We start from the raw sequence: 23,948 nt of genomic DNA, 5'->3' as shown, positions 1-23,948 counted from the left end.
GCACGAGTCGGCTGCCCGCACTTGGCACTTGTTGTGTTGTCGCTGTTGTTGTCGCACAGCAAACACAGATTCGACCCCTCCCCCGTTGGGTTCCTGCAGCGCTTTGTGCTGTGTGGGGATCCCTAGCAACGGCGCAATTTGTTTGTTGACCTCAAGTGGCTGCAGCCAGTCGCGTTCCTTGCGGGTGGTCGCGTCTCTGGATGGCCCGTGCTGTGTGCCCCTCCAAGATCTGCCTTTCAGTGCAAAGTTCCCTTCCATTCCTCATTCCTTGACGCAGAAACGTTTCCGATCCAAAGTCACACACTCCTTGGTTCTGCACCGCAGACACGCCAATTGGCCCGGCTTTTGGGCAAAACTGGCATATCGCGTCCTGCGAGCTTTGCAGCATCCTACGGCTTATGCACCACCAATAGCCCTCGCCTGCCTTGGCCGAGTGGAGAGAGCGTCTGCCTCTTTTTTCCCCTTTTTCCTTGCGGGTCTCACTTTACAACTTCCGACAAGTCGACGAGCGCCCGTCATGGCGACAGTCATGCGTTCACGTAGCCGCCACGTGGACTCCTTTCAAGCAGATTCCCAGTCGTTCCGAATCCATGAAGATGCGCCCTCCACCGAAGACACAGAGATGGACGAGAGCGCTCTGCAGGACGAGGACGAGGCAGAACAAGAGGACGAGCCGCTCGAGGAGGATGGCCAGAACTCCGATTATTCGGATAGCTCAGAAGACGAGCCCCCAGACGACGACAGCCACTTCCAGCAAGACATGGTGAAGCTGCAGAATGCCTTTGTGGGATTTCGGCAAAAGTACCGTCTGATCAAGCGGATTGGTGAAGGTCGGCATCTTCCGTCCCGTCTCCCATCACGCGCTGGGATGCGCTGGGACTAACCGTGTACTCTAGGAACCTTCTCGACCGTATACAAAGCCGAGGACTTGGCCTACGACAAATACGACAACTCGTGGGATCCGGACAAGGAGCTAGACAAGTGGACGCCGCCCCCGTTGAAGAACTCCGCCAGCCAGTCCGGCACAGCCACGAGCCACGAGTCCCAACCACAACACCGTCGCAAACCCAAATATGTGGCCATCAAGAAGATCTATGTCACGTCCTCTCCAAGCCGCATCCTCAACGAGCTGGAGCTTCTGCACGACCTACGGGGATGCGACTCGGTATGCCCCCTCATCACCGCTTTCCGCTCCACAGACCAGGTGGTCGCCATCCTCCCCTATTTTCGACATGCAGACTTCCGCGACTACTTCCGTAAAATGACGGTGCCGGACATGGCGATATACCTGCGCTCACTCTTTACCGCACTAGCGAGCGTGCACTCTCACAACATTCTCCACCGCGACATTAAACCGACAAACTTTTTGTACGACCCGGAGACTCGCCGCGGCGTCCTGGTCGATTTCGGCCTTGCCGAGCGTGAGGGGTACGACTGCAGACCGTGTGTCTGCCACGACGACCCTGCAACCCGCAAGACGAAGCTACGGCCGCTGATCAGCAGTGAAAAGAAGGGCGCATACCTTCGGGAGGATACGCGCCCCGCGCGGCGGGCGAACCGCGCGGGCACGCGGGGGTTCCGGGCGCCCGAAGTACTCTTCAAGTGCACGGAGCAGACTACCAAGATTGACATCTGGAGCGCTGGGGTCATCCTGCTGACCATCTTATCCCGGCGGTTCCCCTTCTTCAACTCAGCCGACGACGTTGAGGCGATGATTGAGATCGCCACTATTTTCGGGCGGCAACGCATGCAAGCTGCTGCTCTACTACACGGGTGCATGCTAGAGACGACGATCCCTACGATCGAAAGGTTCGGTTTCAGTTTCGAGAGTATCATCTTGTGGAGCACCGGACGGAGCAAAACCCACGATAAGCTCAGTGATGACGAGAAGCTTGCCATTCAGTTTCTCTCGCGGTGCATGGAACTAGACCCAAGCCGACGCATTAGCGCCGAGGATGCATTGAAGCACCCGTTCCTGCGGATGGGACTCGACGAGTCGGTGGAGGCAGCGGGTAATACCGGCGATGACGACGAAATGGACATGTTGAAGGCTTGAGCGGGCATTATCTGGGAGTTGGGCGTTACTTGACTGTATCATCATCTAGGAGCATGCTCTGGCAGGGTTGTCTGGAGTTCCGCGCATCATTTGATATCCCATTGTTGAACGTATTGCTTCGGCATCTCTCTGCTCCTTCTGAGGCACGTGACTTGCTGGAATCCGTACCCCAGGGCTTGAATAATTAATTAACCAGTTTCAAAGGCCGCGCCATAATAACACATCCAGCCGGCACCTTTCCAACCCAACAATTGGGGAGCACTCTTCCTCTCTATAATTTTTTCTCATCCCCCAGACCGAACCAGGAGTTGAAAATGAACGAAATCGGCTCCAAATGCCCTCCAACGTCCCAACCAACTTTCACCATCCTTACACACCTTACGATGTGCAACTCGAATTCATGCGCACCGTTTATGATGTCCTCGAAAAGGGGGATGGCCAAGTCGGTATCCTGGAGAGTCCAACTGGCACGGTACGTACCCTAACTTTCCGCAGTCAAATTTCAGTTTCATCGAACCATGCCTGTAATTACCGAAAAAAAAAAAAAACCAAAGGGTCCAATACTGACCGGGGCTCTCTAATTAATCGCGAATGAAACAAAAAAGGGGAAATCCCTCTCTCTGATCTGCGCCACCCTCACCTGGCTGCGCGCCCACAAGCGCAGCCGGTACGAGGCCTCGCTCGAGGCCGTCTCGGCCGGCATGCGGGGCGAGCCCGAGTGGATGGTGGAGGCGGCTCTGCGGCGGAAGAGGGAGGAGCTCGCGCGGGAGTGGGAGGAACGCGAGAGGGCGCTGGAGAGGGCGCGGGCCCGGGAGCGGGAGGCCGAGAGGGAGGCGGCGAGGGAGGGCGGCGGGCGGCGGAAGCGGGCGAGGGTCGGCGACGACGACGGTGGCGGTCACGGCGGGGCGGACAAGAGGAGGAGCGAAGGAGTCGACGAGGAGAGGGAGTTCCTGATTGCCGACTGGGAGGGGGGCGCCGATGGTGAGAGCGAATGGGAGGACGGTCTGAGCAGGCAGACGAGGGCGTTGATGGAGAAGGTCGGGCTTGGTGGCGGCAAGAGGAGGGACGAGACAGAGGACGAGGTGATAGAAGAAGAAGTCAAGGTGAGTATTTTTCAATTTTCATTTCATTTTCTCTTTCTTTTTCACTTTCTGTCTTCTCTGCAAAGCAGAAGAGAAAAAAAGAAAAAAAAAAAGGCATGACGAACCACTGGGCTAACTTTTTCAGATCTACTATACTTCGCGCACCCACTCGCAGCTGACACAGTTCATCTCGGAGCTGCGGCGGCCGGCGTTTCCCCCGTCGATTCCAGACGGGGTGATATCCTCCAGCGGAAGAGGTGATGAGAAGCCCGGAAAAGAAACAGTCAAGCAGCTTCCCCTATCATCGAGGCAGAAGCTATGCATCAACCCTTCGGTTGCGCGGCTCGGGTCGCTATCTGCCATCAATGACCGGTGCACCGAGCTTCAGCAGTCAGCGGCCAAAGAGAGATGCCCGTTCATGCCGAATAGCGAGAACCTAAAGCAGACACATGAGTTCCGGGACGCAGCGTTGGCGACAGTTCCCGATATCGAAGACCTGTACCGCGTTGGCAAGGAGCTGCAAGTGTGTCCGTACTACGCCTCTCGAACTGCAATCCCCGGGGCCGAAGTCGTCACGCTGCCTTACCCCCTCTTGCTGCAGAAGAGCGCCAGAGATGCGCTCGGCATCACACTCGAAGGAAACGTTGTCATTATCGACGAGGCACACAACATCATGGACGCCGTTGCCAATGTTTACGCTGCCGAGATCCGCTTGAGCGAGCTGCGGCGAGCGAGGCAGATTCTGGGAATCTATGTGAAACGGTTCGGCAAGAAGCTGAAAGGCGAGAACCGTGTTATGGTTGCGCAGGTGGGCAGGGTGGTCGAGTCACTAAGCGAATGCCTGAACGGGCAGCTCAGTGCCAAGGTAACACGAAGTCTCTCTCTCTCTCTCTCTCGTCACGAACAAGGCAAGCAAAGCTGACGAGGCATGATAACGTAGGGAGACCAAGGTATTGTCGACCCGAACACGGTGTTGAAGGCGCGCGGCGCAGACCAAATCAATCTGTACCAACTGATCAAGTTCATTCAGGAATCCAAGCTGGCATACAAGGTCGAAAGTTACGTCACCCACGCAGAAAACGACCAAGAAGCTTCCTCTGCGGGGGGCGGCGAGCGCGGATCGTCAACACCGGTGCTCCATACTCTTGTATCCTTCTTGACCGCGCTTACAAACCTCAGTGCCGAGGGTCGGATATTCTACGAAAAGCTCGCCGAGAACCCGGGGGATATCAAGCTCTCCTACCTCTTACTGTCTCCGACGCATGCCTTCTCATCCATCGCATCAGCGGCAAGAGCTGTCATCCTTGCCGGGGGGACAATGTCACCGTTTGAAGACTACAAGATGCACCTCTTCCCAGCTTTGCCGTCACACAAGATCACCACGCTGAGCTGCGGCCACGTTATTCCGGCGTCCAACCTCTTCTGCTGGACTCTCTCCTCCATTAAGCCAACTCCATCAGGCGATCCGAGCGCTTCGGACTGTTTCGAATTCAGTTTCCAAAGACGCCAGGAGCCAGCCATGATCCGCCAGCTCGGCCTTGTCCTCCTCAACATCTGTTCTGTCGTCCCGGACGGGGTGGTCGTCTTCTTCCCGAGCTACGGCTACCTCGACCAGGTCGTGGCCGCATGGCAGACGCAGGAACCCGGAACAGGCGCCACCACCACACAACAACCGACGCTGTGGGACCGCCTCGCCGCGAAGAAGGCCGTCTTCCGGGAGACCAAGGGCGGCACCAGCGAGAACATCCTCCAGCAATACAGCACCGCCGTCCTGTCGCCGCGGCAGCCAGATAGGAGGAACCCAGCCGACAAGCCTGCTCCGCCGGGTGGGCGGGGCGCTCTCCTGCTCAGCGTGGTGGGCGGCAAGCTCTCGGAGGGCATCAACTTCTCCGACCGGCTGGGCCGCTGCGTCGTCGTGGTCGGCCTGCCCTACCCCAACGTCCACGCGCCCGACTGGAAAGCGAGGCTCGAGTACGTCGAGTCGACGGCGCTGGCACGGCTCGTCGGTGGGGGCGGCGATGGCGGTGATGGCGGTGATGACGATGATGGCCAGCCGGGAGGAGCGAGAAGAGAGGAGGCGGCGCGGGCGCAGGCGAAGCAGGCGGCGAGGGAGTTCTACGAGAACACGTGCATGAGGGCGGTGAACCAGAGCATCGGGCGGGCGATCCGGCACCGCGGGGACTACGCGGCGGTGGTGCTCGTCGATCGGCGGTTTGGCACGGAGCGGATCAGGGGGAAGCTGCCCGGCTGGATCCGGGCGGGAATGGTGCAGGGTGCGGAAGCGAAAGGGCTGCAGGGGCTTATGGGGGGACTAAACCTGTTCTTCAAGGGAAAGAGGGAGCAGGCGTGAGGTTGGAGAATGGGTAATCGGGAAGAAGGGTGAGGAGGGGTGGGGGGAGGGCCAGAGAGCGACTAAATCATATAATTAACATAACGGTAGAAAGGAATAAGAGAGGAGCGAAGACGTGGCAAATGTGTTAAGAGCATGAAAAGCCGGCAAGAAGAAAGGAGAGAGAAAACCCAAACAAGGACGATGGGAAAGGCATGAAAAAAAAAATCGTCGAACTCCCTTCAACAGCAACGATTCCTAATCATGACGGGATTACTCAATCTCCTCCCTCTTGTGGCGCCTCCTCTCAGTTTAATAGATGGTATTAAGTCATATACGGATTACACAAAGAATACTACTTTAATTCAACATGCCGTGCTTTAGCGGCTATGGTTACAAGTGGCGACCATGGGGCGGCGACCATGGGGCGGCGGGTTCGGGACATGGAATAATTAATTAGATGGTTTGTTATTGATGAACACACCACCTTACCTAGCCACTCATGCTGGCGTGGTGCTTCATACTTCATACAAAGTCAGTCTGTGCAGCGCACGCCACATCTTTCTTCACCGGTTCCGGCCGAGTGTGTCGCATTATAGACAGAGTACCATGGTACAGTGGCCGGGAGGAGAATGCCAGGAGCGGAGACTCATGCGCTCGGTCTTTGCTGTGCAGCCACCGTGTTGCTGTCGTGCCCTTCTTGAGCACCCCTGACAAAAAAAAAAAAAAAAAAAAAAAAAAAAAACACCTGCATGGTTCTCCAGTGTAGCGTGTGGAGCACTATCCAGCTTTCGTTTCCGGTAAAGCCGGGTGGAGCTGGCCATTGTCAATGTCGTACTCTGTACCGCGTGCTTCGTGATAGCTTGGTGCGCGGTGTTGTAATTAGTGTGATCCGTACTAGTGGCCGCATGGAAGGCTTCCAGAAGTTCCCAAACTCAACGGCCGGCCAACCGCACCAACCACTGCTACTTTGGCATTAGGGGGGAGGCTGGGAATTTGGCCACTCCATCACTCCGTGCCCATGCCCCACTCGACGACGATGGAAGGCTCTTTCAGATATAACGAGGAAAAAATACCAGTAATTCGGAGCCATACTGTTTCAAGCAAGGAAGAAGAAAAACTTGGAGTGTCCTGCCTGGTTCTCCACTACCTTACGGGCGTCTGCGTTTGTACGCGCTCTTTCTCTCCTTATCCCCTCACTTTTGCCCCCTTGGACTCCAACATCCCCGCATACACCAACCGTGTAATATTTCGCTCTTGCGGGTACTACTCCGCACAGTTAACGCCAGCTTTGAGTCCTTCCGCTCACCCAACCCCAGTTGGATGCACTACGATGTACTACTACGAAACATGTAGTGCATATATGTGCGGAGTATGGACATGTGAATTCGTACTGGACAAGTACTTGGTAGTGTACACGTGTATGTTCGAAGTAGTATACGGAGTATGCAGTTAGTTAATCATGTAGGTACTGTGATACGTTCCCCAGGACGTTCAAGCTTCCCCGCCAAGAAGTTGTACCGAAGGAATCCTGGGGTAGCCCCCTTGGCGCAGGGCCTGACGGGGTCTAGCTCTGCGGAGACGACCTCCCGAGATCACATGAGCAAATTTGCGGCCTCGCGCGAAGAAGGGAAACGAACCCCTCTTGATGCGAGAGCCGACAGTTTCCTCTCGTGCGCAGGACAGGACACGAGTTCAGTCTCGGAGACCGCCCCTGGAAACCTGCAGTCCCGGACCAGATCCTCAACATATCACGGTCCTGACTCCGGAGCGTGCCCGGCCGGCTTGAGGAGCGGCCCCTTGCCCATGCATTGAAACGCAGCGGACCGGACAAAGCTCACATACGGAAAGTACTGGGCTGTTACTAGCTAGCTGGAAAGCCCCTTTTCCAATCTTTCACCGGACCCGAATCCACCCTCTCATCAGTCCGCGACGGGCGCACCGGTCTTTTTTTTATTATTATTTTTTATTGATTTTATTGTTATTCGTTTTTTCTCTCCTGCAACACGTGCTTGCCAATCCCGCCCGAATGCGTCGACTTACACAGGAGCGTTGACGTCTCGATAACGGCATTTCTTATTAACCGACGTCGAAAGAGTGGAGCTGACGGCATTCCTCGGTTCCAGAGTGAACCCCGGCGACGGCAGCCCCAGCTGCTCGGTTTCTGGGTTTGGGTTCGCGATCACATTTGCCTAAATTCAACCGGTCCACAACCACCGCTACCACCGTGCCGTCCGCCGCGCCGCCAGCAGGCCAGCAGCCCGCAATCCGCGCCGCGGGCGCTGTGCCGCACCCCATGGTCGGCCTCTACGACGACCCGTTCGCCTACGACGGCGCCGACTTCACCACCTTCCTGGGGCCGGACCAGTTCGCCGCCGGATCCTCCCCCGAGGACTTCCACGTCCACTCGGCCACGGAACCGCACTTTCCCGCCTCCGTCCATGCCGCCTTCGACAAGGGGCCAGGACTCCCGGGAGCGACCCCGCCGCCGCTTCATCCCCATTCTCTTCACCAACCACCCTACCTCGCCCCGCCCACCGACCCGCTCGGCCCGGCCGGCTTCGACCACCACCATGCCCTCCCGCGGTCCGTAGCGGCGCCCACCAGCTACCCTGCCCAGCCGCAGCAGCAGCAGCCCGGCGACAATTCCACCACCACCACCACCGGCAGCGGCAGCGGCGTCAGCGGCGGCGGCCGGGGGGGCGTCAGCGGCGGCGGCGGTAGTAGTAGTAGTAGCAGTAGCAGCAGCAGCGACGAGGACCTGCGGGCGCTGCTGCAGCAGGCGACGCGGGAGCGCGACGAGGCGCGGATGCAGCTGAGCACGGCGCGCAACGAGCTGTACGCGGCCCGGCAGCTGGGCAAGCGGCTGCGGGCCGAGCGCGACGAGGCCCGCGCCCAGGCCGAGTTCCTCGGCGCCGAGCGCGCCAAGCTCCGCCAGGCCGAGGCCCGCCTCCGCCGCGAGCGCAACGAGGCCCGCCTCGCCGTCCTCGCCCTCAAGGCCGGCGTCCCCGGCCCCGTGCCGGCTCTGGCCGCCACGTCGGTCGTCGGCCCTTCTTCTTCTTCTGCTGCTGCTGCTGCTGCCGCCGCCGCCGCCGCCGCTGCTGCCGTTACTGCGGGTGGGGTTAATATGGCGCAGGGAAAGAGAGTCGGCGGCAGCGGCGGTGGTGGTTTGGCCGTAGGAGGAGGGGTCGCCGGCGCCGGTGCTGGTGCAGGTGTTGGTGCGTGTGCGAGTGGGATGGAGAGCCAGGGGGAAGACTCGGGCGAGTCCCCGCCCATGGGGATGGATTTCATGATGATGGGCATGGAGCAATGCTGATTTCTGCGGGCGGGCGAGGGGAAAGGGGGGAATGGTGGTGCGAGATACCAAAATTTGGGAGCGTTCGGAACCCGGGCAAGTTTCTATTCTTAATTATTACATGGGGTGGAGTTCAAGCTTGATTTCTGGTTTTTCTCTTTGGCAGTTTTGCTTGGTGTAATTTTCCCCCCTTTCTTTTCGGGTTATGCACGACTTGGCAAACGACAACTTTGTACGATTTTGGTTGGTTCTATACCTATGGACTTGCGCGAATTTCATCAATTCAAAGGAGCAGCAGGTCAGGATCCAAGCAGATGGCAACTTGTTCAACAAGAGACCCCTCGGATGTTCGCATAGGAGCTCTCGCTTGGACAATATTACATGCCTGTATTTATCGCGGGATGATGCATCTTAATTCTGTTTTGCTTAAGAAATGCTGACTTACCTAAGATACATATACCTTCAGTGTTTTCCACGCGGCTAAGGTATATTGTGTAGGCAGAAAGATGCATGGTCATCATGGGTGGTATTATCAAACCAAGACAGGGGTCAATTTCCTCATCCCTTTCGCAAGTTATTCACATCCCAGTGGGTAATCATTCGCACATAAACGGAAGAGAGACAAAAGTATATAAGAGCAAACATGCAAGGTAACTAACCAGAGAGCTGGCCAAGCTGAACTGAAGGGTGTGATAGCTGGGTACAACAAGCATTCAAGTCCAGCTCGACCTTGCCACATGACAAAGAGGATAGGGGAATGGAAGCGCTCACTGATGTTTCCATTTGAATCTCGTGCGGGTCGTTCGAGTTATCATCTCTTACACAGCACACCGAACATCTCGAGTATAATATTATTTGTCTCCAACTTACCAAATCCTCCGGTATAATGATATCATGATACAAGCACTGTAGTCATGTGACGCATGTATTGAATGAATCTCGGATTCAACGTACATATTGACTCTGATTACACTTTTGCTTGCCTCGCAGCCCCGAGATCACCACTAATACCAACTGATTACCTGAGGTACCCTACAATCCCCCAAATCCAACAAGCCACTCTCTTACAAAAACTTCTAAATTAGTGCCTCGGTTGCGGTAATGACAGTCGTGTGTAGTGAGCTAGACATGAGGACCCTCCCGGTAAGCGCACCGAACATGTTCTCTAATCATTTGGAGTGGCGTTCAACGCAGGGATACAGCCATGCTTCGATAATAAAGGTATACCTATCCCAGTCTAGGGTCAATAGATAATTCAAATAGAGCCCGGCTGATGGCTGAGTCCCAGATTGGTGACTCCGCTGTCCCAGGGTTTCGGGCGGAGCGATGATTATGGAGGACGCGCGCGTGACATCCCTGGTTATTGGTTGGTCGAGCAGAAGAAAAAAATTATATATCGCTATGCCGCTTCAGTATGGACAGGAGCGCCTGAGTCATAACTCCCGCCGGGTGCATATCACCCTTGGTACCATCCATCAGGTATCATCCAGGAAGTTATTATGCGTAGCACATGAGTTGTGCTTGTTTTGGGGAGTGGCCGGTAAGGACTGAGAGACAGGGGACGTAATATAGTCGACATCATCCGACGATTTTGTGGCTGTTTTCTGGGCCGTCACCCATCTTTTCGTGACAGCGTGGCGCCTGTCACGAGTTGGATGTTCTCCGGCCCTCTCTCCAGGTTTGCGCAAGACCGTGGTTTTTCCTTTTCTCCCCCCTGAGTCTCGTCAAGAAACGGCCTGGTCGGACTAACGTTGATAACAACGAGTCTTGTAAGGAGCAAGAAGTCGACGACTCCATCCGGCTCGGACGCCGCGTCATTCTTCGACCCTGACTTCGGTAGTCTTGACGATCCCCCTGATCTCCGCGGCTCTCGGTGGCAGGATGACGGATGCCTCAAGGCCCTCCCCGCTCGCTTCCCCGTTGACTCTCGCATGCTCGGCATGGACGGCACTGGCTGAGAACACCGAGACTTTACGTTCCGGGGCAATCCAGAGTCTGTTCCCCGTGTTCATCTCGAAGAACTGCCCCGAGGCAGTACTCTGCCGCAGGTACCTCCTCGTGGAGTTTCCGCTAAGCGGGAGTCGGTCGAGGGCTTTACCTGCCCGGTAGTAGTTCGCGCCCCGGTAAGGGTCGAGGGTGGTGGAGAGCTTGGGGGCTCGTCCCAGGAGCGGGCGGAGGGTCGGGGCGCAGGCGGCGATGATGCCGATATCGAGTTGAACGCTGCTGTGTTTTCAGCACCGAAGGTGTGTTCACGGATGGAGAGGGTACCTCGACTTACGATTCAAAGAAGGGGGCGAATGGAAGGCTGTGCAGTGTTAGCATGGCAATTCCCAATTTTGTTTGGTAGCAGTCCTAAAGTGCTCGAAAACGTACAAGGTTCCGTCGGTCTCGCGGACATAGGCAATGATGAACAGAGCCCTTGCTATGCCTAAGCCAACAGCACTAATTAGCTCACCGTTAGCCACGGCCTTCAAGTCGAAGCGGAGATGTGGTCGTACCAGTAACCCCCACTCAAGATGACGATCAGATATATCCTGACTCGTCTCTGGAGCTGCAGACTCCATATCAGGGGCACCGGCAGAGTGGCGAAACTGATATCGGTGAAGATGTTGCATGCTAACCACCATCAAGTTCGTGAGCGAGGGGGCGCTCTGTTGTTTTACGGGTGCTGGAAGAACGACTCACCGGCGTTGAAGAGGCCGAAGTTTCTATACACGACTCTGCTGTAACACCTTGGTCGAAGTGCCGGGTTCCATAGCCCTGCGATGGGCTTGCAGTAAGCGAGGAACGTGACGAAAGCGAAGAGCGTATAGAAGCAGGTGAAACCTGTTTTTGTTCACGATTCCGGTCAACAAACGACGAGGACGCGAACTCTCTCCACGGATTCAGGGGGGATTGCCGCCATACCGATGAGAAGCCACAGGATCTTGGTGTACCAGTTGCTCCTGCTGAAACGCAAGAGCGACAAGGCGATGGATATCTTGAGAAAGCCAAAGGCGAACGAGGCTTCCACGATGGATTGGTAGAATTGCGCTTCGATCAACGTCAAGAAGCGCTCTGGGGGGATGGTATCCATGTGTCTCCCGTAACCGTTGTGGCATCCGACGATCCAGGAAGCAAGCCCTCCTATTCCGCACAGCTGTGCGAGCAAAGCACAGGGTCAGCGGGCGATTTGATGGCGGCCATGGGATTGGCGCCGGCAGAGGTTGCGTGCGGATTCTTACCACGGCCAAGGCCATAAACACATCATCCCTGCCGAACGAACGCGAGACGACGGCGCGGGTGTAGAAGCGGACCAGCGCCGTGACGAAGGCAAGGCTCCAGACCGCGCAGACTACCCCAATAAGCAAGGCGGAGTTGTCCTCGGCGGCCCGCTCGGGGTCGATGGCGAAGCTGCCGTTTTCTGACGACATGGCCACAAGGGCTGGCGACAGCACAGACGGCCGCCTTCGATGGTGGACAACGAAGGACAGCAGGTAGGCGGAGGGTGCGAAAGAAGAAAGCGGGATGCATGTCAATGTCAAGAGAGGCACAAAAATCGCGTGGGATGCCGGAAGGGGGACGAGAGGTGCCCGCACAGGAAAATAGAAAAACGAACAACAAGAAACTGAGACACACCCAAGCAACCCCAAGGCAGACTATTACAGCATATGGCTGTCAGTAGGTCAGATCCGACGGACCCACCAACAGGGATGATAGGCCAGGGGTCATAGACATGTATTTAGACAGCATCCCCAAGTGCCTCTAGCACTTAGAAGAATCAACGCATCTTATCACCACTTCTACAGACCGTACCAGTTGGTCCAGGAGTGCCGCCTACAGCGCGTATACCGCTATAGTGTCGTATCTTACAGCCAGTCCGAGCTATAGTCGTTTGTAGCTATCGAGCTGTAGCAAGTAGTACCTACTACCGGTTCGAATCTGTGATCTTCGTTACCATTCGCGTTCGAACGCCGTAGGAGACCATTTGCCCAAGTCAAGCGACTATGCCCCTCTGCTCCGAGCAGACGCCTAAACGGTCAAAAACGACGGTAATAATAACATTATCAAGAACCGATGAACGAGTCTAAATTACGGTAAGCGCGTTAGACCTACCGCTTTATCATTAGAAACGCCTACCGGTGTTAGGTTTAGAAGCTCTCTCTAACGGACCTCCGACTCCTTAAGCTAGTAGTATCTCTCGAGGAGGCCGATAACCACTCTACTTACGCCTAGGACTTTTATAACCACCCGATAGATAAGGATTACCTAGAATCCTAGACTCTTGACGACTATACCCTAAGAGGGCTTATTAGGCACTTTATAAGACTCCTTCCCTAGTTCTTAAACGAAGCTCTTATTCTACTATTACTACCTATAGTAAGAACTACGCTAGAAGCGCGAGTTTAGGAGGAAAGCTAATACGGGGGACCCTTAAAGACCCCGAAAACGCTAAGTCCCGAAGACCTAGTTTAATAATTTACTATATTACTAGAAACCGCCCTATAAAGGATAACTCTATCTATTAGCCTATCGGATCTACTAGAGACCCTAAGGCCTAAGCTAAGCCTAGTAAGTCTAAGTAGATAGGGTAACTAGATACTAAGTAGACCTAGTAGAGCTACTTAAACTATAATTATAACTAATATACTAAGGGAACTTCTAAAAAGGGAAGAACCCTAGTAGGGGCCTTTATAAAACCCCTAATCGATAGTCTAATCGATAGAAGGATCGCTAAGGATAACGCCGATACCGGTAGGGGATACCCTTATAAAGGGACCTATACCCTTCTTACTACTAGACCTAATAGAGGAAACAATTATAAGACTACTCTAGAGGGTAATAGTTAGACTTCTTTGGAACGCTATAACTAATTAAGTAGATATTAGTTCCCTTTAGCTATAGCTAGTATATATAGCTTTATAACTAGTAATAGACTAAGCCTAGAAGATTACTAATATTAGCCTACTTTAGCTAGATACTAATTAAAAGATTATAAACGGCTAGCCGATCTTCTATTATAAGAAGATCTATTGCTATATTAATATTAATCTCTAGATTAAATATATCTATAATATAGTTAGAGGAAACGTTTCTAAGGAACTTCTCCTATAAAATAACCTATAGGTATTATTCTATAGGTTAGCCTTATAGTAATACAAGTAATAATTATTACTAACTAAGAAGGAGACCTTATACCTAAGTATAGAGATATAGCTTTAAAGAATTAAGGAATAATTTAATATCTAGTTTAACTAAGTAAGTTAATAGCTAGTTTAGAATAGCTATACTAAAGATAACCTAGCCTTAGGTAAATCTATCTATAAATTTACTATAGACCTCTTCTATTATACCTAAGTCTAGGGAGATAAGACAAATTACTAGCTCTTGACTAGACTCTAGTTAGCGATAACTCCCTTACTCTATAAGCTCTACCCTAAACTATATAAGATAGACATTATTAACTAATACCTCCTCTATACCTCTAAAAAATAGGAAGCCCTCTTAGAGGAACTTAGAGCCGAAAAGAGGTTAAGGAAGGTAGCTATATTTAATATTAATAATACCTCGGATAGGACTAGTGGTAATAATAGCGATAATACTAACAAGGAATAAGCTAATTAGTTATATACTAACCCCCGAAAGGGTAGTTAAGGCTAGTAGTACTAGACTAACCGTTATAGGAGAAGGGAGGAATAAAAATATAGGTATTTCCTATAAGAGGAGCGATTCCGAAGCCGTAACTAGGAGTCTCGACCAAAGGAGCGTAATGACCAAGTTAGAAATAGCCGCCTATAAGGTACTAGAGCCTAGGAAAAGGGCAGATATAGCAAATAGAATCTCTACTTTAGACGGTTCTATTACTATAGCTAGAAGCGTATTAATAAGGATAGTACCTACTACTACTATAATACTATAATAGTATCTAGCGAGGACGAGAAAGCTAAAACCGAATATAAGGAGCTTAAAGCTGCTAGCTATCTCCTAATTAGTAATTACAAATCCGAGATTAATAGAGATAGTAGTAATAGAGAGGCGTACTTCCTTAGTACCGCCAAAGAAGACTATATCTAGGAAGATAGTAATATCTATAGGCTTTACAAATAGTCATTCGTAAGCCGAGGAGCGTTATACCGCTACCTATATTAGGATTATAGAAAGAAACTACGCCTACCTAAACTACCAAAGGAAGACCTTCCTTAGGTAGAATAGGACTTCGTAGAAGGAGCGGCTATACCGTTAGAATTAACTAAGGAACCATAATAATAGGAAACCGCTCTCCTCTCCTTCGAACCTAGCCAAGTGGTAGAAGCCAACCCAAGCATAGAAATACCCTTCTACCGGCCAAAGAAGACGTTTTACCTACGTATTCCGGTTCGAGCTAACCTAGGAGATTAGACTACGGATATCTATTTTGATATAGGTAGTTTGATTAACCTAGTCGATCGGATATAGATTTCCTAATAGGTAAAGAACCCCCGATAGATCAAGGGCAAGTCCTACACTCTTAAAGGAGTTAATTTAAGGACTACGATTAGTAAATAGGTCGAGTTTGACTTCTATATCCTAGGAGAGGCCTAGAACATGCCAATTGACGGACATGTCTATATTATAGCCGATGTCATCGATAAACTTGCTCCGAAGATACTATTAGGCACCGACTTTATAACCATTTATAATATTAAGATTGACTTTATCAAGGGTATCTATACCTTTAGATCATTAGCTAATATAAAGGTCTATAGGGATATCGTAAAAAAGAACCCTAAGCCTATTTCTCGGAAGGTTACCGCTACCTAGTATACCATCGTGCCTATATACTCTACCTAGCTACTCGAGATATACTTCATTCTACTACCTAATAACCTCCTAGAGAACAAGTGCTTCTACTTCACCGCTAGCTAAGAAGGAATCTAGGACGCTATAGTCACCCGGCGTACCCTAAGGGTAGTAATTGTCTAAAATGATACTAATACCCCTATGATCATCTAAAAAGGGGACAAGGTTGGCTATCTATCAGAATACTTGGGAAAGGATACCGTAATGTAGATTGGTATAACAGATATAGAAGATATATAGGCCGAGGTTTAGGACGGAATCACCGAGTAAGAGTTAAAAAGAAGGCTAGAAGAAGCCTAATACGTATACTACTAGGAAAAGGCCGACAGTAACTAGGAACTTCTACCAAACGCGACGAGTTTTTATACCCTATTATATAGTATCGAGAAACCTAACGACATTCCGGCCATCAAAAGTAAGGATAGCGTTAGTATAGCCAATATAAATCCCGAATTTACACTTAAGGTAAAGGAACTTCTAGATAAATATAACCTATACTAGGATAGGGGAATCGTACCAATACTAGAACACTAGAAGATACGAATCAATCTAGTTAATGGATGGCAAAAGCAAGTCTATATAGTTAGACTATACCTAATGGGGCTTAAAGACTATAAAGCCCTTAACAAGCATTACGACTAACTCTAGGTATCTAGGAGATTCACTTTTATAGATAAACCTACCCTAATTACATATCTAGCCTTTATTATATAAAGGAAAGTTTCTGAAAAGCCCGGGGTAAAGGTCAAGAAAAGCTAAAGTATAGTTAACCTATAACCATTAAATGTAATCACAGTCCTAGATATTTATCCCCTGCCTAACTAGGATAATATTATAGTTACTATAGTCGGTAATAAGTTCTTTACAGCCTTAGATATATTAGGATTTTTCTACTAGCTCCCTATAGCTAAGGAGTATAGCAATTATATAGTCGTTATAAGCTACTACGGCTTAGAAAAATCAAACGTAGTACTTATAGGTTTCAAGAATGTACTAGCCTTTGCGTAACGCTATATAGATAGACTTTTCCTAAAATACTACCACTTTATTAAGGTATATATTAACGATATTATTATCTTTAGCAAAATAGAGGAAGAACACCTCGAATACCTATATACCGTTTGTAAAATCCTTAATAAGGCTTGTATTTATATTAGGGCGCCTAAATCATTTATAGGCTACCTAGCCATAAGGCTCCTTAGGTACGTCGTAAACGGCAAAGGTATCGCCAAAACCAACGACCGCATTACCGCCTTTAAGAAGCTAAAGTTCCCAGACATACTCGATAGTCTAAAGCATTACCTCGAAATAGCCGAATGGCTTAAGAAAGGCATTCCGTGGTTTAATATAAAAGCAAGGCCACTTTAGGTACGGAAGACGGCGCTAATAGCCGTAACACGGAAAGAAGGAAAGCTTAAGCCTGGGAAAGCTAAAAGAGCCTGGAAAGCGGTTACTTCTACTGTCAAGTTCACCCTAACCAAGGAAGAACTCGAATCCTTTAGGTTGCTCTAGGAACACTTATATAACCAGGAGTTTCTCTACCACCACCGCCTAGAAAAACCACTGTTCCTTAAGCTAGATGCCTACCGTGACGGCTATAGCGTTATCGCTTTCTAGCTCAAGGGTGACTAGGATAGTAAGAAAATCCCTAGTAAGGACATTCCTTCAAGCGAAATACAGCCTATCCTGTTTATATCAAGAGCGACTACTAACGTAGAAAAGCGCTATAGATCTATAGAGGTAGAAATTGCCGTACTTGTCTAGGTAATTAGGAAACTTCGGAAGATGGTATAGTTAAATAGACACCTGGTTAATATCCTTACTAACTATGCCCTAATGAAAGGGATAGTAAAGTATACGTCCCTAATCACGATAGATCTAGCTAAGGCTAACCTGAAACTAGTAAACGTAGCTAATTATCTGTTAGGATTTAACCTTAATATCTTCTATATCCCTAGGACGCTAAATGTAATACCCGATATGCTATTAAGGTTACCTACCTAGGAGCAGGATGATCCGAAGGTTAAGAATAGCCTAGCAGACAAGCTTAGAGATATCTAGAGCAATTACTAGGATACCGATGCCTTTATAGCGGATATAACTACTATAGAACTGGTGCTTAATAACGAATTTAGGGCTAGAATCATTACTAGCTATCCTAAGGACCGGAAGTATGGACCTATCTACTAAGCCCTCCGCAAAAACGAGAAAGACTTGGTTAAAAATGACTATACCGGAGCTAGAAAATACAAATAGCTAAAACTACCTATAGGACCGTTCGAACTTTCGAACGGACTGCTTTTCTATATAGATTTTAACGGTACTAGAAGACTTTGTTTGCTAGAAAACTATATTAACCAAGTCCTTTAGATGGTTTATAACGATATACACCATTTTGGTAAAAACAAGATGATAAACGAGCTTATAGCTATTTATTTCTATAGGAAGGCCTAGAAGGTTTCAAAGTTTGTACGGCACTATAAGGTGTATTAGGCAAACTCGACCGACCGTAACCTACTACTAGGGGAACTCTAGCCTATTCGTACCTAGCTAACACCATTCTATATAGTAGCTATAGACTTCATTACCGACTTGCCACTAGCGCTAACCACTGGCACCCTCTAGTCACTCGAAGGCTATACCCTAGCAGATACCCTCTATACCGTGACCTGCAAGTTTAGTAAGAAGAAGCTTCTTATGGCCGGCCGCCGGACGTATATAGCCAAAGAATAGGTAACGGTTCTTCTAAGGACCTAGATGTTTACCGACTAGGGAATACTAGCCTAAATTATCAGTGATCGTAACCCTAAATTTACATCCGACCTATAGAAGGAAATCTTCTCATTACTAGGAACCAAGCTACTATTTTCTACGGCCTATTACCCTTAGACTAATAGATAGTCTAAACGGACGAACCAAACCGTAGAAATCGCCTTGTAGATAAACTTTGCGGTAAATTCTGACCGCTTATAGGTTGAAATCCTACCGGCCTTGTAGTATCACCTTAATAACACGCTAGTCACTAGCATTAGGAGGTCCCTAAATAAGCTAGTATATAGATTCAAACCGTACTTAGTGCTAGATATCCTAAGTAAGAAAACCGCCAGAACTAGTAGGTATAAGGCCTTAGAAATCCTATATAAATAATACCAGGCCGAAGCTAGTAAAATGATTAATCGGGCTATAGCACTAGCCAAACTACGGTATAACTAGAGACATATACCTACCGAATTCGAAGTTAGGGATACCATTTGGCTACGGCTATACAAGGGATACCATTTGCCTGGTAAACCTAATAGGAAATGGTCAGCCTAGAGAGTAGGACCGTTCAAAATCAAGCAAAGGGTAGGAAAACTGGCTTACGAGCTAGACTTTCCCAAATCCTAGAAGGTTTATCTGGTCGTATCCGTCGCCTAACTCTACCGCGTTAAACAAGGTCCCGATCCGTTCAAAAGAACCGCACCACCACCGCAGCCAATTCTGGTTGATAGTAAGGAATACTAGCAGATCGAGAAGATTGTCGACCACCGTATATATAGAAAGAAGCGCCTGAGGGTTAAATACCTTGTTCGCTAGCTCGGATTTGACGTAAAGGACGATTAGTAGCTTCCCTAGAGTGAACTAGAGGCCACTTCTAGCGAATTGATCTAGGAATATATGAATCGCCGTTAGATTTAACCGCTACCTAGAAAGAAACGAGGCTAACCCCTAAAGTAGAAGACTTCTAGCTAGACCTAGAGTATCGTACCTAGCCAGGAAGAAGCTAAATAATACCTAGAGATATATACCTTTAATAGGCTACCCTAAATCTGTTTTAATACTAGAAAACCTATTACCATTCTTTATACCGTTATTTTGTTACTACTTTCATTCTAAACTCTACTATTTACTATATATAGGCTACTTTAAACCGTATATTTGGCTTAGTTAGCTACCGAACAACCTAACTATTTAGTAAATAGAGCTAAATAGCCTACCTGTTTGGTATAGTAGGGCTAAACACCAATAGCTTAAGCCTTCTTTCATCCTATCTTCAAAAGCCTTGCCTAAAAACTATAAAAACCCCTAGATTTCCTACTATTTTCTAGTTTTTCGAACCTCTTTAATTCTTCTATAATTTCTTTAATAACTACCTTCTTTTCTAACCTTCAAACCCTCTAACGCCAGCCTTTCCATCAACGCAATTATATAACCATCGCCTATAGCTTACATACCTCTATTTCTATTAAAAGAAGGCCCTAGAGAAATAGCTTAGTTCTATTAGTTATAATGGCCAAGTCTAGAAGCAAGGCTAGAAAAAGCGACAAATAGGCTGCCAAAGGCGCCTAGGGCTCTATAGCGGCGGCAGCAGCTATAGCAACAAGCCTAGCCACCGGAAACAAGCCTCCGGTTAGCTAGCAAGATACATCCGTATCGTAGTCGGCAATAGCAACCGAAGTAGCCGACACCCCGGCTACCGCGTTTACGCCTATCAATCGGCGGAAGAAGCAGACAGCTATAGAGGCGTCTGACCAGGCGCAGGCCATACCTACGCCCGTACTAGGCGTATACTCCGGCCCTATAAGCGAAAACAATACTCCGGCGGACAGTAATGTCTAAGATCTCCTTAAGAACCTAGACATAATACTAGAAAGTAGTATAGGCTTTATAGCCAACCTAGGTGCCGAAGAGGAATTCCATAATAACCTGGCAACGGGTAGCCCGGTCCGAGTACGTTATAAAGATATAGCCATAGCCTTCGAGGGCAAAGATCCTAATATACTATAGTATAACCTATAGTATATACCCCCTCGAGTCGCCAATGCCCTTCGCGGTGTCACCTGTAATACTTTCGGCCCTCTATACCTATAGTTTCCGGAGGACGCTATAGTCAAATGGTATTACGATAGTAAGATAGGCGCTATAGCCTAAGTCCCTAGAAGCGTAATTAATACGGTCTATACTAGCAAGAGCAAGTATAAGGTAGTTCGCTTACTAGCTATATATTACTTCGTTAATAGCTATTAGTTATAAGGAGAGCAAATGACTATAGCTAACTATAAGACCTTCCGTAGCATAGATAAGGATAACGCCACCAAGATTCCCTATCTAGAGGCCAAATTTGCCTTTGTTAAGATTAAGGGCAATATAAAGGTAATACTATTTAGTATTATTATAGGCACCTCTATTATAGTCGACCTATATAAAGCTACTAATAGTAATAATGATTATATTATACCGGCGCTATTTTTCGCTAAGTACTATAAGACCTTAAACCTATAGGGAGGATTCTAGCCTTGTACTACTAATAGCAATATAGTATATAAGATAGGGGGTACCTATATAGTTATATATACCTAACGTATTAGTAAAACCGGATAGGTCCCTATCGATATAATTGTCACGGAAATATGCATACAGATGCCGCCTGGGCCACCAGCACAGACAGGCCAATCAACCGAGGGAATGGAAGGACTAATTACAACATAGGAAGCATTGTGATCACTACGTTCACCAGTGATTAGGGTGATCACCACCATACGCTCACTCACGATCACCGTGATCAGGAGTGATCACCAGGGTTATATAAACATGTAGATAGTCACTCGTTATGGTAGACTCTGGGAGTTCACCAGTGATAGCAATCATAACCACAGTACTTATACCAAGCATCGCTAACTACTGTGCGAGACAACTCTAGTGTTGTTATAAACCCTTTGGCTTCACCGAATCCCTCAGACGACTTGCACCTTTGTCCTACACCACTCACCTTCGTCTGAACCCTTTTAGAAGAAGTCTGAGCCGGGTTCGTTACACGTTACTATCACTCCCTTTGTTCTGTCATGGTTCAGAACGGAGGTAACTTCGACCTCGACATCGATATGGCTACCAACGTTATGGCCGAACAGCTGCTCGCCTAGCTTGGTCAACTCTAGCAGCGAATCCAGGAGTTAGACCAGAGAGACAAGGCTGCTTAAGCTCGAATCAAGGAACTCAAGAACGGCGAAAAGCACTCGCAGAAACTGGTCAACGAGGCCTATGCCAAAATCAAGGTGCTCGAGACTGCCAAAGCAAGCCACATCAAGATCGAACCACCTGGCAAATACAGAGGAACCAAGGAGGATCTCGCAGGGTTTTTGACAAACCTCCGATCCTACTTCCGGCTTAATGACGACAAGTTTCTGGACGACAAAGCCAAAGTCCTCTACGTAACTACGAGACTAGAGGGCAAGGCGCTTAGATAGTTCGAGCCTATGTAGAACGACTACCTTACTAAGGAAGACGAGGACGACCGAGACGCCTTTACACAGGCAGTCTTTCGATCCTACGACCGTTTCGAAGAAGAGCTTCGGAAGGTCTTTGGCGACAAAGACAAGAAGATTTACGCGTAAGAAAGGCTCGCTAACCTCCGATAGACTAAGTTAGCAGCCTCCTATACCGTATAGTTCAGACAGGACATGCTCAAGTCTTAGCTTAACGACAAGGCGTTGATGTAACTGTTTTATAACGGCTTGAAGGAAAGGGTTAAAGACGAGCTATATAAGTACGACCGGCCTGAAACGCTAGACAAATACATTATACAGGCCATTAGAATCGACGATCGGCTCTATATATAGGAATAGCAGAAACGAGGTCGAATGAATAGAACCACGGTTAAGGCTAATGACAAGAAAAAGCGAGCGTACGTTAGTACCTTGTATAGGACGTACCCCGGAGCTATAGATATAGATATAGTATAGAAGTAGGATAAGAAGAAGATAGCTAAAGACAAGTCTAATACTACCTATTATAACTACGGAAAGAAAGGACACTATAAGCGAGAATGTCGAAGCCCGAAGAAAGATTGGAAACTAGTCCTAGGAAAGGAAACTACGGTCATCGACGAAACCAAGGACGTCGTCGAAGTAGCAGCTATAAGCTACGAAGACAGGGATAGCGACACGGATAGTCTCGAACACGACAATAATGGCGAAGACGAACAGACGCCGTACTCCGAACTGGTCACTATAGACCTAGAGACAGGCATTGCCAAATGGGATACGGCAGGGGAGTATACGCCACCGATTTCGATTCTCCTAGCCTTGAGGCAGTGGGGTTTTACGGTCACGTAGAGACGGGATGGATCGTGGATAACCGACACCTAAGGAGTCGACCGACCCGGACCGAACATCTTGTTCCTCTAGGAACGGATCGAATGGTACCATAACAAAGTTTTCCGGCTCAATACGGAGTTATACGAACGAGATAGGCGCCTAACTCGACTTACCTAGCAGAGTAACGAGATAAGGGACGAAATAAGGGAACTCCGATATATCGTGGAAACTATCAAAGGGGAACAGCCCGTGACGTATAATAGACCCGATAGTTACATTGCGTACTTTGACGATTAGTAACTTAGCCACGACGTACGGAACCTAGAGTACTAGTTTATACGCGCGAACCATGGAAAAGACGAACGTACGTAGGAAAACTACTAGAAGAAACATTCCTACCTCAGCATTAGGGCACCTACGGTCTATATATAGTAGGAAGGATTTGGAAAAGAATTCTAATATCTTCTAGGCGACGCTATACGACTATACCCTTGACATGAGGTATATGTATAAGTGCCCTGGTTCCAGTGTATGGCATACGAATGCCGATACTACTTCCGCGACAAATTCGAAAACAATCACTAGCCAACCCGACAGGAAAACGGGGACAGAAGTTTACGCCCTGTGGAATAGGTCTACAACGCGGGAAACAGAGCGGCCAAATTACTCTAGAAGATCGAAACCCGGAGCCTAGAAGGCATTACAGTAGTTCCAAGACGAGCCTAGCCTAGGCACTACGGAATAGGACGAGACATATGGGACTTATGCTAGAGCAACGATTGTCTCTATCACGCGGACGAAAAGAAATCGCAAGTTCGGGAGCTTTAGATAAAGCTATAGACTATACGACGAAAAGCAGAACGGACCTAATGGTAGGAAGCTGCAAGCACTTAATGGCTCACGGAAATGAGAACGATCGACGAAGCCGCTATCAGCCGAATAATCGAAGAGGTTAGCACTAACCTGGGAAACGGGTCAGGGCCCTTCGAGGGGCCCGAAAACCATTAACGCCTATACAACGGCGAGTAGTAGCGTAGTACAGGAGGAACTAGTGTAAGAGACTACTATATTAAGACCTCCCGGCAGAAATATAGGAAATCGCTATAATCTTTGGATGACAACGGCAAGACAAGCGACTATAGATAATAGCACAATAGAAGCAGTACAAAATGCTTGTACTAGTAGATAGTGGAGCAGAGATAAACCTGATTTTGCCGACACTTGTAAATTAGCTATAGATACCCTAGAGGATAAAACGGAAGCATGGCATAGTCAAAGGGCTATTCTCGACACA

The 23,948-nt window shown here is 49.0% G+C and overlaps 5 protein-coding genes across 5 annotated transcripts; 4 read left to right on the top strand and 1 right to left on the bottom strand.

The window, feature by feature from the left end:
• Positions 1-517: 517 nt before the first annotated feature.
• On the top strand, positions 518-2,056 carry P884DRAFT_297886 (kinase-like domain-containing protein; the record flags this gene model as incomplete). Its single annotated transcript, XM_069444552.1, has 2 exons — positions 518-830; positions 897-2,056. 2 exons carry the CDS (start codon positions 518-520, stop codon positions 2,054-2,056), a joined length of 1,473 nt encoding a protein of 490 aa, XP_069299703.1.
• A 228-nt stretch (positions 2,057-2,284) lies between these two features.
• On the top strand, positions 2,285-2,879 carry P884DRAFT_107424 (uncharacterized protein; the record flags this gene model as incomplete). Its single annotated transcript, XM_069437056.1, has 2 exons — positions 2,285-2,528; positions 2,662-2,879. Coding segments are annotated over exons 1-2 (356 nt in total), but the record flags the coding sequence as incomplete, so codon positions are not given.
• Positions 2,880-3,556: 677 nt separating this feature from the next.
• On the top strand, positions 3,557-5,488 carry P884DRAFT_194504 (helicase C-terminal domain-containing protein; the record flags this gene model as incomplete). Its single annotated transcript, XM_069437836.1, has 2 exons — positions 3,557-4,003; positions 4,079-5,488. The coding sequence occupies 2 exons, from the start codon at positions 3,557-3,559 to the stop codon at positions 5,486-5,488; spliced, it is 1,857 nt and encodes a 618-aa protein (XP_069299701.1).
• A 349-nt stretch (positions 5,489-5,837) lies between these two features.
• P884DRAFT_290496 (uncharacterized protein) lies at positions 5,838-9,200 on the top strand (the record flags this gene model as incomplete). The annotated part of the gene is made up of 6 exons (XM_069444059.1): positions 5,838-5,901; positions 5,964-6,001; positions 6,232-6,333; positions 6,824-6,839; positions 6,957-7,223; positions 7,621-9,200. The coding sequence occupies 6 exons, from the start codon at positions 5,838-5,840 to the stop codon at positions 8,781-8,783; spliced, it is 1,650 nt and encodes a 549-aa protein (XP_069299700.1). The 3' UTR covers positions 8,784-9,200.
• Positions 9,201-10,576: 1,376 nt separating this feature from the next.
• P884DRAFT_194423 (uncharacterized protein) lies at positions 10,577-12,175 on the bottom strand (the record flags this gene model as incomplete). The annotated part of the gene is given in 5 exon segments (XM_069437831.1): positions 10,577-10,985; positions 11,274-11,411; positions 11,426-11,588; positions 11,670-11,901; positions 11,987-12,175. 5 exon segments carry the CDS (start codon positions 12,173-12,175, stop codon positions 10,577-10,579), a joined length of 1,131 nt encoding a protein of 376 aa, XP_069299699.1.
• Between the last annotated feature and the right edge of the window lie 11,773 nt (positions 12,176-23,948).

Source organism: Thermothelomyces heterothallicus, assembly GCF_042370625.1.
Source record: "Thermothelomyces heterothallicus CBS 202.75 unplaced genomic scaffold P884_scaffold_5, whole genome shotgun sequence".
In the NCBI taxonomy this organism is placed as follows: Eukaryota; Fungi; Ascomycota; class Sordariomycetes; order Sordariales; family Chaetomiaceae; genus Thermothelomyces; species Thermothelomyces heterothallicus.
This window is presented reverse-complemented; position numbering and strand designations above follow the sequence as displayed.